At 38.4% G+C, this 13,953-nt stretch overlaps 1 protein-coding gene across 4 annotated transcripts in view; it reads right to left on the bottom strand.

Annotated features, from left to right (window-relative positions):
* LOC124950719 (Down syndrome cell adhesion molecule-like protein Dscam2) overlaps positions 1-13,953 on the bottom strand; it is a 122,409-nt gene that overhangs the window by 71,441 nt on the left and 37,015 nt on the right. For 2 of the 4 annotated variants that reach the window (XM_047497879.1, XM_047497877.1), the window contains one exon: positions 10,287-10,520. In XM_047497879.1, coding sequence (XP_047353835.1) covers positions 10,287-10,314 — 28 coding nt within the window. In that variant the 5' untranslated portion in view covers positions 10,315-10,520. Of the gene's footprint in view, positions 1-10,286; positions 10,521-11,082; positions 11,266-11,344; positions 12,404-13,953 lie in introns of those variants that run through there. The other 2 variants (XM_047497880.1, XM_047497881.1) reach the window with 2 other exon arrangements.

Below are 13,953 nucleotides of genomic sequence, written 5' to 3'. Positions count from 1 at the left end.
ATTTACGAGGATAAACGTGTACGGTCGTGTATGATCGTAACGACGGTTCAGGGAATACGCATTGGTACGAATGAAATTAATATTATTAACATTTTCACTTGCATGCTATTATTCTAAATGATATATTATAATTACTATCTGAAGTAATCTAACAACGATCTTAACGCCAGTGATTTGTACTTTTTTCTTTTTTTTTCTCGCAGTTAAAGAGTTAGATATTGCGAGATAATGTTTTAAAAGAGAGAGAGAGAGAGAGAGAGAGAGAGAGAGAGAAAGACAGAGAGAAGTCGATGTGAACGATATGATAAAGCCAAGCGTGTACATTTATAAACCTCTCGAGGCCTCTCGTTTGCCTAAGTCAACAGAGAGAGAGAGAGAGAGAGAGAGAGAGAGAGAGAGAGGGAGGGAGAGAGAGAGGCAGAAAGGGGTAGAATGCATGGACCGTTCGCTATTGATGCTATCGGAGCGATGCTCTTACATAAGTACATCTTCACTTACGCGACCTTTTATACGTCGACCTCGAGGATCGATCGATCGTCGATCTCTCTTCCATCTCTCTTGCACCGAAGGATAGACGCGTTGTCCTGTTCTTTAACGTCAGCGCAGAAGCATCCTCGCTTTCGTATCGTGTTCGGTCGAAGCCGAGCTAGAATTTCTCAAACAAGCGTTCGTATTTCACCGGGGAGTGGCGTCGTTCATTTTTAAATCTGTCCGAGAGAGAAAGAGAGAGATAGAGATAAAGAGATAGATATAGTAAGGGGTAGATGGATGGATTACGAGCATAGTACGTTGCTAACGGAGTAGTATGACATGAATATTAAAAGACGAAAACTTTCGCAGTGTGGTGGTAAGGAGAAGGGCCAGAATATAAAGGAACGAAAGAAAATGAGAAAATAGAAAAGCGTGCCTCTTTACGTCGTTGTTGTCGACGTCATCATCGTCGTTGCCGACGTCGTTGCCGTTGTCGACATCGTCGTCGTCGTCGTCGTCGTCGTCGTCAACGATATCGTTGTAGTAGTATACAAAGACAGGTTATGCCCATACTTTGGATGGAATATTCACCTTTAGGGTATATGTGCAGGCTTGTAAAAAAGAAAAGAAAAAAAAAAAAAAAGGAAAAGGAAAAAAAAATCTCCAACCGAGTTTGTTTCCGGAGCTTGAAATTTCTAGCAGGTTAACGAACGAGAGGAAGTCTCTTCCTTTCTACGATATATAAACTCGTGTCTTTTCGATGAACGAGGAGGGAACGATTTCTCTCTCTCTCTCTCTCTCTCTCTTTCTCTTTCATTCTACTTTCTAGTAGCTCGTCGTTCGAATAAGGGGGTGAACGAATGGTAAGGGGTTAATGGATATCGAGCGAGTCGTGCCAGACCTCTCTCGTGCTTTCCATCTCATTTTTTTTTCTTCATCTTACTCTCTCTCTCTCTCTCTCTCTCTCTCTCTCTCTTTCTCTTTTTCTTTTTCTTCTTGGATTCTTCAGTCGCTTCTCCATTTTCTCGCAAGACCGTGAAAAAAAGAATGATAGCTCGCCGATACCAGAACGTCTTTATCGACATTGCGATTATTCGTTACAAACGATAAAAATCCGAACGATTATCCCGCCTTTTCTTTCCTTTTCTTCTCTCCTCTTTCTTCTTCTTCTTCTTCTTCTTCTTCGCATCGTTTATTCCCATAAAAAGAATCCTTCCACCAATTTTTATTCCCCGGAAATTGTTCCGAACGATTTTAAACGCACTACAATCACTGAGATTTTTACTTGTTCTGCTTTTTCTTTTTCTTTCCTTTCTCTCTCTCTCTCTCTCTCTTTCTCTATTTTTCTTTCTTTTTTCCTTTTTCTTTCCTTTCCCCTCCTGTTTAAGTAAGAATATGTCGTTCAAATCCCTCGAGATTCGAAATAGCTTGCTCGTGAATTATCGTCGAAATACTTAACGATTCACAGTTGAAAATCGTTTGGTAAAAGTTTCATGGACAAAGAAATCCGTTCCGACATTACAGATTGAACAACTTTTTTTTTCTCAGGTGCTTCGATCATTTCGAAGAGTAAATAAAATATTTGAAAGTCGTGATTACGCTCGGGAAATTATTACAATACGAATTTATAAAGGGGGTAACTTCGTTGACAGTACCGAACGGTAAGAAATACGACGGTAATCTTTATTGACGTTATTACGTATAATAAGATATTCCTCGTTTATCCCGTGTGACATTAAGATAATCTGTAAATTTCAATTTCCTATCGAAAATGTGGTACGAACTAATCAATTTTCTTAGTTCTCGATAATAGATAAATTCTAACGTCAATTTCCGTCGTACGTCTTCAATTTTGCAACGGGCTATGCAAAATGAAAGTGTTTCGAAAATGTCGGAAAAAATCTTCTTCTTCTTTCTTCCCCCCCCGCCCCCTCTCCCCTCCCCCCTCTGCCCACCCTCCCAATTTTTCTTTAATTCATCGAATTCTTTCGTTTTACGAAATGCAAGAATGTGTTTTCGTTGTTCGTATCGTGACATATCTCGTCGGTGATGGTACATAATCGAGAGAACGTCACGTGAAAGCGATCGTTGAATTTTACGAATTATTTCGCTCTCGTGAATTAGATCGCTTGATTTGATTAACAATGTAACTCACTCCATATGAACAAATATGACGAGTTATTTATTTATTTATCAAAGTATTCATTATAATCCATTATAATCGTTTACGGTACTTGATTCATTTAGCCTTACTTTATAGAACTATTTACCGTGATAATTAAAGTGCCCCTATAACGTATGTTTTACAACGAAACTTTTGTAAACACATTTATCATGGATTTATTTATTAACTGTACGAGTAACAGAACGAACCTTTCGTCGATACATTCAAATAATCCAGCAATGCTAATAAACAGAATGAAAAACATATTGACGTCATCGCTTTTTTTCTTCTTCCTGCTTTTTTCTTTCTTTTTTTTTTTTATTTTTTTGTTCTCTTTATATTCTTTCACTATATAAATGGATATATATTGGTTTAATATATCGTTGAAACGTGGAACGAAATTGGTGATCTTAAACACGGTTGGGAAGAAAGTTCTTTCGTTTTGCAAAGATAATACTCTTCTCTTTCTTCTGAAGTCGAAAAGTTTCCTTGAGTAAACTTTGCATAACAATTGGATGCAGCTTTCTCTCTCTATCTTTCTCTCTCTCTCTCTCTCTCTCTCTCTCTATCTCTCTCTCTTTCTCTCGCTTTTTCTCGAAACACATTCCGTAAGAAAACTATTTAATTATGCGAAATCGAAATTCAAAGAGTTATCAACGTTGTTGTTTCTATTGTTTCTCTCTCTTCGAAGAAGCCATCGAATTTGTTATAGTTATTCGCATGAGGAATAACCATCGTGATACAATGTATATATCGACGTATATATATATAAACCTATCTATAAATATAAAACGAAAAACGGATAAATTCATCGAAGGTGTCCTGACAAAACGAATAGGCAACATATCTCGTGTATACGATTTTTTTTTTTGACAAATCGACAATAGTTCGTAGTTATGTTCCATATATATGTACGTATACATATGTATACGTACATATGTGTTATACATGAATACGATACGTTCGATCGAAAAATACGATCTTTGAAATTGAAAAATCTTTTTTTTATGAGCAGTTAAACAAAGTTAGAGCGATAAAATAGTATTAAAATCGCGTCATTTCGATCGATTTTATTTCTTAATAATAGATATCGATAGTACGTAGTACATATGTATATAGATTTTCTTTATTGACGATTGATTATTATTTCGTCGTTTATATTCGAGCAACGTAGTAGATAAAACGACATGGATCTATTATAAATAAATCGACAAATATATATATATATATATAGTTCGAAAATAATACGATCGAAAGTCAAAGAGTTTATAATTATAATAGAAGCATGGGTACTTACGTATTTACTTACATATGTAGTACTTATCTACATATGTATATAATTACAAGCTTTTTATTTTTCTCTTTTTCTATCCTGTGTCTTTAACAGAGGAATAAAAGAGAAGTAATTGCCGATCGTCGGCAGCGATGTCGAGGGCCGGTTGACGTTCGAGGGTACGAGAGTAGCATAGAACATGGTACGAGGCCGATTGTACTATAGTAACCCGTCGCTTTAAAGCTGCCGATGAAAGGCGATCTCGACGAATAAAAATAAACGGTTCGACAACGATTCACTCGTTCTCGACCAACTGCTGTGCCCTTGTCGTCCTCTAGTAAAGAGAGAGAGAGAGAGAGAGAGAAAGAGAGAGACGAGTTTTTAAAGAGGGTCGACTGATTCGCTGGAAAATGGAGTCCGCGTTACGTTTCGAAGGGCACAAGGTCGTTTTCTTCTTTGCTCCTTTCACCGTCGATCGTCGATCTCTCTCTCTTTCTTTCTCTTACTTTTTTTCTGGCATTTACACGTTCTTTCTCGCAGGAAATTGCTCTTTCTTACATCGCTTTATCGCCCGTGAAAATGGGAGACACCTTCGATCGCGGGATCTTAATTCACGTTGTACACGCGAGAAACGAAAGTAATCGTTCGATTTTTTTTTATTCTTTTTTTCTTTCTTTCTTTCTTTCTTTCCGTAACCTTTTGATACTTTTTATATCCTCGCTCAGATCTTTATAATATATATATATATATATAGATTTAAAATGAGATATAGATCTATATCTAGTAACATGAATCTGTATCTATAAAGTGATTCGTGCATAGCGAGAAAGGTTTGTCGTGTGGAAAAGGACGAAGCTTTTCTTCGTACGATAAAGCACGAGATTCGTCAAGAGTAGAAAGGTACCTTATGAGATATCATAGAAAGCAAGTTATCAAACAAACGTCGTGAGTACAAGAAGAAGAAGAAGGAGCAGACAAAGAATAAGAAAAAGAGAGTTTTCTAAATGGATGAAGAACGATATCCGTGGAAATGTAAAAGGAAAAACGTAAAAAAGATCATACACTTTTACGATTGCGAGCGTAGCGTAGAACTTAGGAAGCATTCTTTTTCGTTTTTTCAATTTTACCTTCCTTTTTGTTTGTTTTTTTTTTCTCTTTATTTTTAATTTCTTTTTACACTTCTTCGTCGCTTCTTTCTTCGTTTCTTATCTCGTTGTTTGTTTGTAATCGTTTGTCTTCGGACAATCGTGCTCGGCTAAATGAGAAAGGAGTTATTAAATTTTACGATGTCATACGAATGCGATCTCGATGTTCTGCAAACCTTTTCTCTGTCTCTTTCCCTCTCTCTCTCTCTCTCTCTCTCTCTCTCTCTCTCTCTCTTTCTCTCTTTCTCACTTTCTATTTCTATGAAAATGTCAGTTGTGACGAGGCGAGGATAAAAAAAAGGGATGAAAGATGTAAGGACGGCAGAGAAAGAAATGGAAAAAGATAATAAAAGAAAAGAAAAAAAGAACAAAAAAAAAAAAAGATTTTATTACGAAAGCAACAGATGGAGTCGACACGAGATGCGAATGCCGCAAGGTGATTTCTCTTTTGACTGCAATTGTGCTAACTTACAAAAAGTAAGTTATAGCAATAAAAATCATTCGTATATCTCGACGAATGTACTATCTATTTAAAATGTTTATCACTTAATTTGCAAATTCGAAAAATTTACAAAGACATAAATGGAATTCTTTCCAAGTCTTAACACTTTCCATCGTTTGTTTCTTTCTTTCTCCTTCTCCTTTTTTCTCTTTCTCTCTCGCATCCTTTCGTTTCGTCTATATCGTAGCGTGTTTTGTTGCCCGACTGCGATGTATCTAAATCGCTTTTCCACGAGTTTCCGCTCGTGCAGTCGACTATTCATCGTCTTCCTTTGTATCGCGTAGTTCCATCTGAAAGCTGGCTCAGTGAAAAGTTACTTTTCTTCGAAACCATTAGACAAGTTTCTCGGGTGTTGTTGAATTTTTCTTTAACCCACCCTTACCCCTGACCCTTCTCTTAGATCTACAAAATGTCGATCCTAAAAAACGACTGAAACGATTCCGGGCAAATCGTTATAGAACGTTGAAAGTTTTTTTTTTTTTTTTTTTTTTTTTTTTTTTTTCTACGAAAGCGAATGAAAAACTAGTCTAAGAAGATTTTGAATAGTGGATGAAACTTTTTGAGACTATCAGTGAAATAAATGTAATAATAGAGAGCGACGTTAAGGAGGAGGTCGAAGATACGTAACTACATTCATATGGATAAATTTCTACGACGTGAGAAATTTTACTTTCTTTAAAGCTTTTTTTTCATCTATTCTATGCATTTCGTTTTAGACTATCTTTGGTGATCTCGTTTTCTCGTCGAAGACCGCGGTTCGTTCTACGACGACTCGAGCTGGCTACGAATCAGTTTCCCCCGAGTTTATATTCATAACGAATAAATTATTCAGCGGGCTGATGGTACCGGGAGCCCATCGGGATATACATATATATATATACATATATATATATATATATATTATATATACATATAGTATATTATATACATATATATATCATATACGTAGGCTCGTCACGTCGCCTCGCATTATCCACATAATCGGAGTACGTGCCAACGTGAAAGCTCGCGCTTCTCTCGTCCTATCCTTTACTCTCTTCGCGAATTCTCGTCCTTCTCTCTTCTCCTGCCCTCTCTCCATCATCCCATCCCTTCCCACCCACCACTACTCATCCCTTTCTCTTTATCCATTTCGTCTTTTTCTCTTCCCCGCTCTTCTTCGTTTAACTCTTCGACCAAGCGTATCCCTCCCCCCTCACCCTTCTCCAACTCACTCTTTCCATTTCCGATCACCGTACCCCGAGAAATAAATCTGTTCCACGGGACGATAATTTTCAACATCGTGAAACGAATCCGATAGGGGATTTTTATACCTTCGTTAAGATTTCGAAGCACGTATGCCCAAGTTACTTCGTTTTTCGATTATTCCTTTCGACGAGTACGTCCCAGAGATTATAGGAACTCTTTCTTTCTTTCTTTCTTTCTTTCTTTCTCTTTCTCTTCCTCTTTCTCTCGAACTCTTGCTCCTCGATAAAGAGCTTCTATTTTATCGATATTAATTATTAAAACTGATGTATTGTATTTTCAAATTTTCCTACACTATTTAACACTTAATTATAACTTTTTGATATCTATTGTAACTTCGAAGCACATAAGCTCTTTTTCTTTTTTCTTTTTTTTTTCATTCACATATTTTTTTCTCGATTATTACATATATATCAATCGATATATATGTAAGTATTTACGTTGTAAGATTATTGGAATTATCACTTTTCGACGAAGAGATTAAGAGATTATATTCCTTATTCAGATATTCATTTATCGTCTTAATAAAACCACCATCGTCGCTTTCCAATATTCTTAAGACTTGTTAAAAGACTTTCAATACTTGTTAAAAAGGCTTTGTTGGGTTATAGTTTTCTTTTTTCTCTTCTTCTCTCAACATTACCGTTTCAGATTTCGTTCTATCATTAAGTTCTTTCTTAAGTTTAGAAAGAAATATTGAAGAGAAGGTCGGAACTTAAGGAGGAGCACATATTTCCCTTTCGAAATTAGGCGAGCATTGTTTCGTACAAGCTCGTTCTTCAATTTCAAAAGGATGGTAATTACGATAGCGGGACGCTATCTAAAAAATTACGGTACCACGGTCTACGCGTTAAAAGAGCGCGAATGCTTCTGTCCACTCAACGTTAATTCTCTTCGTTTTTCCACCCTCTCTCTATCGTTCCGTCCTATCCTTTACAAAAACTTCGTCGACCGAAGGTTTACTTAGCCATTAAAATATTCCATTAGCGCGCACGCCTAACTTGTCGAACCGAGCATGTTAGCTACGAGAAGGATAAGAAGAAGAAGAAGAAGAAGAAAAAGAAGAATAAGAACAAGAAGAAGAAGAAGGGGAAGAAGAAGAAAAAGAAGGAAAAAAAGAAGAAGAAGAAGAAGGGGAAGAAGAAGGATGAGGATGATGTGAAGGATGGTACGAAACTAATACGAAGAAAACGTTGGTAAAGGAGCCTTATTAAGGATCTGCCATCCCTCACGAAGAACGTCGCTTAAATTTCAGAACGTCGTTTCGCGAAACACGCCATTCGTAGTCGTTAAGACTCGCCCGATGAGATTAAAGGCTTCCGAGATTCGAGAGATGTCGAGTCTGAATTGTCCGCAATTAGTGGGACGGTCTTTCTCTGTCTCTCCTTCTCTCTCTCTCTCTCTCTCTCTCTCCCTTTCTCTTTCCGTCGCCTTTAACCATTCCTACTTTCTCTCTTATATCGTCCCCATCTCCGTCCCCTTCCAATCCCAATCTCAACTCTGATTTCTTTCGTACTAAGAACTCAAGCTCAACCTGAAGCTCTTTTTCTCAAGTAGAAACCGAAGAAAACTTGGCGTAGGAGAAATCGTGGCTTTTCTTAGCTTGCTACCTCGAAGATCTTAACGAGAAAGCTTCTTAGACGCGTCTCGCGATCGTTATCGGCGTTTCTTATTGTTTTAAAGAGAGAGACCAATCGGCCCTTTCCAATCGGACGTCTACGACCACTACTAACGCACTACGTATATAATTTATCGTCGACTAAAAGGTGGAACAACAAAACGTTTTCTTCCGACTTCTTTGATTCCCTTCTTCTTTATTTTTTTTTTCTCTTTTTTCTCTTTCTTTCTCGCAACGAACCCTTCCTTATGAAAGCATTAATTGATCCAACGACGAAGAAAGGTAGCCACAGTTCTTTCGCTGAACGTAGACGGCATTTAAAATATCCTTCTCTTTCTCTCTTTCTCTCTTTCTCTCTCTCTCTCTCTCTCTCTCTCTCTCTCTCTCTCTCTTTATATATCTTTTCAAATCTAATGACGCGGTTTATAATCGACTTCGAAAGAAAATAAACGCGTAGTAGGTATCTTTACTTCTTGAGATAATTGCATAGTCGATTTATATCGAAGCCTCGAAAATTCTTCTCGATCTTAATATTTACTCGACTTATCCGTGAAATATTTAACGATTCTGGATGTTTTTTCCGATCTCTCGATAAAATCTATAGATAGATAGGTATATGTGTATATCCGATCGCTATTTCGTTAACTCTTATTCAATTCGATGCGCACTTATCGATTATTTTCCACGAAACGATGTATCGTGAGAATTCGTTGCTTTGATGATTAAAAAAAAAAAAAAAAAGAAAAAAAAGAGGGCAAGAGAACAAAAAAAAAAAAAAAAGAAAAATAAATAACGAAGAAAAACGAAAAGAAATAGAATTCTTTTTTTTTCATGCGGGTCACGTGATATCGGGTCATTGATCCAATTAAATGAAATATCTTTCGTGTATGTCTTATCGTTAAAACAAACTTATTCGATTTTTCTAAATGCCATCTTTCTTTTAACGAGAGATATATAGAAAAGTTCCGATAAAAGTTCTGATTTACTTCCTTTTTTACTTGCCAATATTTCGTAAATTAGATTACGACGAATGCGTCAGGTGAGTTCGGTGTTATCTCGTTTCCAGTATGCGCTCGAGCGAAACTTTTAGGAACACTCTCCTCTCATACAACTGAGATGCACACGGACTACGTTTCCCATCCTCTCTCATGTCTCACAGGCGCGCAAAGTTCAACCAAAGCGTAAACCTTTGTACCACCGAACCGTCCTTTGGACGAACGTTTAAAAGCTACGAATTTGTTGATTCGTTGAATTTAATACGAGATACTCAAATAGCAACTATACCATTTGCATATATGATTAAAAGTTTTCCATTTTATATCAATTTTCAAATACAAAATTTATAATTATTCTATGACCATTTCGTTTTTCTCATATAGGGTGGCGTGGGGGAGGGGGGGAGGGCGAGGGCAGAGAGTAATCTGACATAGGAGATTTTGAAAATGTGTGACGTTGAACGTAACGTCACGTTGAAAATAATCTCGACGTATCACATCCATCGTGCGAATAAAAACGACAAGTACGAATTTCGAACGAAGGAGGGTACTCTATTTTTCTCTTTCATTCTCTCTCTCTCTCTCTCTCTCTCTCTCTCTATCTCTCTCTCGGTCGCTCACTCGCTCGCTCTCGTAGAGTTTCGGTAGGATTGGGTCATTGATTCGGTAGGAATTTGATACGCGCGTGGTATAGGAAACGATCGATGTACGTTGCAAAGCCTTGTTGCGCGATCTCGTACTATCTATTTAGATATACGTATACGGATAGGATGTATCCTCGTAAAATTTTAATTATTTCCACGTGATACGTGAAACGAGCATAGGATTGATTAAATTGCAATTGATTGATAAAATTAAAGATAGAAAACTTACCGGCTAATATCAGACATCGGGCCAACATCCTTCTTTATGCTCCTATTCTTGGATTAGGCCGGTAACCTTGTTTCTTTCTCTCTCCAACCCTTAGAAAGTCCTCTTTTAGTTGATACCTCCGAAACACGATGTCTTCGTTAAAGTTGATATCTTCACTTGACCACGACGATTCAACCCGGTGTGATCACCAAATGGTCAATCTCGTTCGGCTACTTTTTTCTTTTTTTTAATTACCTATCACACCCAAAATAATGATACGTCTATATTTCGAGAATAATTAAGATCGGTAACGAGAAGATGACGATGCGCCGGCGTCTTCGACGAACATTCACGAGATCGTCGTTGGATGATCGAGCACGACGCGTTGTCGGAGCAGCCGGCCGCGAGATAACAACACGCGGTACCGGTGCGGAATCTCATAGGCGCGAGATTTATTGACTTAACGATAGTTAGAGAAAGATGAGAAAAGAAAAGAAAAGGGAGAAAAGAAATAGAAAAAAAAAAGGAAAAAGAAAACGAAAAAGAAAAAGCAAAAGACAAAGGAAAATAAATGGAAACGAATGAAAAGCAAAAAATAAAAGAATATATCCGATCGAGAACAACTGAGAAAATACAAAGAAAGTTGATTTCGTTCGAATTAATCAATCACGAGATTTACTCTCGCAAAACTTCTTCCTTCGTGTTGTTTGATCCGACGAGGTGATAATTGTACGAGGAACCGTTCGCCGTTCGGTGATCTTGCACGATAACTCGGAGAAAAATAGAAGAGGTAGAAGAACAACAAAAAAATATTCACCTTTCTCCGTATTTTCGACGTAACGAAACGACGAGATCGAACGAACGAACAGTAGTCGTTCGTACGAGATGTGCGAAAGAAAAAATGAAAGAACGAAAAAGGAAAAGAAAATGAGAGAGAGAAAGAGAAAAAGAAAGAGAATGAAAGAGAGAGAGAGAGAGAGAGAGAGAGAGAGAGAGAGAAAGAGAGAGAGAGAGACAGGCAGGGGGAGAGAAAAAGAGAGAGAGAGAGAGAGAGAGAGGTAAAGGAGAGTGGATCTCACGATGTGCGAGAGAAAACGCGGCGCGTCCACCCTCGCGAAAGTCTTTGGCCTCCGGCACCGCCGGCCACGACTGATCCGCGCCGGGAAAGCCCCGCGAGTGTAAGGGGCGCATGCGTTCAACCCTCTCCCCTCTTCGACGTTCTCTATCCTTCTTCTACTAGTCACCGAACACCCTCTACCCTCTTCGACTATCACTGTCTCTTTCTATCTAGCAACGTACACCCAACAGAGCGTCACCTTCTCTCGTTTGGAGAGGGGCTCTAGTGAAGAAGGGGGTGAGTGTAGAGAGAAGAGAAGAGAAGAATGAAAGGGAGGACGTGCGCGGTCGTTGCACGCATCCTCTACCCTCTCTCTTTCTCCCTCTTTCTCTCTCTCTCTCTCTCTCTCTCTCTCTCTCTCTTTCTCTCTCTATATATATATTTTTTTTTCTTTTCCTCTCACTGTTAGAGGAGCCCTTCGGCTGACTTTCCGAGATGGATGCGTGCCTCTCGTAAGCGCGCATCGCGTGCGCGCCCGCCAAATCGTTTCGCAGATATGTGTGCTCTCTTCCTACCCACCCAGTTTCTCTCTGTCTCTCTATCTTTCTCTTTCTCTTTTTTTTCACTCCTTTTCTCTCTCTTTCTCTCTCTCTCTCTCTCGCGCGCGCGCGCGCGCGCGTTCATTTTCGAGAGGAAACTTTTCGTCGATCCTACGCGGCCTCGTTGAGCTACCGACGTTTTCCTTTTTTTGCGTCCTTTTTTTCTTTCTTTCTATTCTTTTTGTTTTTCTTTTTTCTATTTTTTTTTCATTGGAAAGAGGACGGAAGAAGGAAGGATAACGAAATAGAGAGAGAGAGAGAGAGAGGAAAAGGAAGGAAGGGATAGGTCATTTCGGGCGCGTTGAACCGTCCGTACTTTTTTAGGGTGGGTCAGGGAACTTGGGAAGGACCAAGCATGTATTCCGCAGAATGGGTGGAAAGGTCGCGATCGTTCATCGGCTAACGTATCTGCTCTCTGGCTATTTCGTTTGTCTTTCGAGTATTCACGTGTACGCTAGTGCATCCAAACTCTCCTCTCGTTATGTCCTTCTCTTTGGCTTTCTCTCTCCCCTCTCCCCCTTCTTTCTCTCTCTCTTTCTCTCCCCTCTCCCCCTTCTTTCTCTCTCTCTCTCTCTCTCTCTCTTCTTTACTCAAAAATTTTACCGTCGTGAGTAAAGGTTTATCTTCCTTTTAAATGAAATACACGTGGTCTTAATAATATCTAATATGTATTTGTATATATATATATTCGTTATACGAAATTATCTCTTATATTTATATACTATAGATATTTATCTGTTATATGTTAGTTCGGACGTACAGAGAATATCGATGATATTATATACTTTCGACAGGACGACAGATTAATCTGCTTTTCTACTTTCTGTAGAAAAGTCTCTATATCTCCGTATATTTCTATCTCTATTTTAACATATCGTCCTATTTTGTTTAACTATATATTATCACGTGAAACGTATGGATCGATATTTTGGAATTAACAAAAACGATTTTAATCCCATCGACGCGTCCTCTGTTATACGATATATTAACAAATTACTGAGTCGAGCACTCGTGCGATTTATTAATTAGCTATATTCGACCTCTTTATCATTTTCATTTTCGCTGTTGGTCAATATTTGATCCTCCTTCCACAAAGATTCTATTCTATTTTCGTAATTGCAACATGCTGGTTTCTCTCTTGCACGTTTTCACGTAAGTTGTTGTCGTTTGTACGAAGACAGCGGAGTATACTGGCTCGGGTGTCAATTAATATATACGAAACGAATTTAAGTCGGTTTTAAAATTACTGAAAAGAATAGTTCAAACGTAACTTCATGTTGTTTCTATACGACTACGACGACGACGGAAAATAGATTTAGATATTCGCGAAGTTAATTTTTCAATGTTTCTCGCAATGTTCCCTCGTTCCTTTCACATCGTCGAATCTAAAGTCCGGACGTTTTTATTGCGACTACAGCCAGGGGTTTTCTAGTGGTTCCTAACTGTAGAAAGATATATGATCGCCAGCGAATAATTCGGATAGAAAGTTTGTTGCCTGTGCTGTATCGAGTCACGCGAGCGTATCACGAAATACGTATGTATGTATATAGGTAAGGGTTATCTATAACGCGTTTCAGTTAAATTTGTTACGATTGTCTTATCGTATATAACATATCGTGGATACTTTGGTAAACCGTAGAAGAACGTGATCGTTAAGCGAACATTAATTTCTACGGAAGGCTCGACGATCGATTTTCGAATACATCGAAAGCACGATCGTGCCTTTCGCCTCACTATATTGCTAAATAAAGTTGGACACCCTGTACACGATGGGATGTCTGCCAAAGAGAAAGAGAGAGAGAGAGAGAGAGAGAAACAGACGAACAGAAAGAGAGAGAGGAAGAAAGAGAGAGAGAGAGAGAGAGAGAAATAGGAAAGTTTTGACGTTAAACGACTGGGGAGCTTGCAGGCGAACTCAAACTATGAAAGGAAAGAGCTATGGTCATGAAAGAGAAGGAGGAATAGGAGGTGGAGTAGAGATGGTGGTGAAGAAGGAAGAGGAGGAAGAGAGGAAGTGAAGAGAAGAGAAGTG

The sequence above is a fragment of the Vespa velutina genome, chromosome 7 (assembly GCF_912470025.1).
Source record: "Vespa velutina chromosome 7, iVesVel2.1, whole genome shotgun sequence".
In the NCBI taxonomy this organism is placed as follows: domain Eukaryota; kingdom Metazoa; phylum Arthropoda; class Insecta; order Hymenoptera; family Vespidae; genus Vespa; species Vespa velutina.
This window is presented reverse-complemented; position numbering and strand designations above follow the sequence as displayed.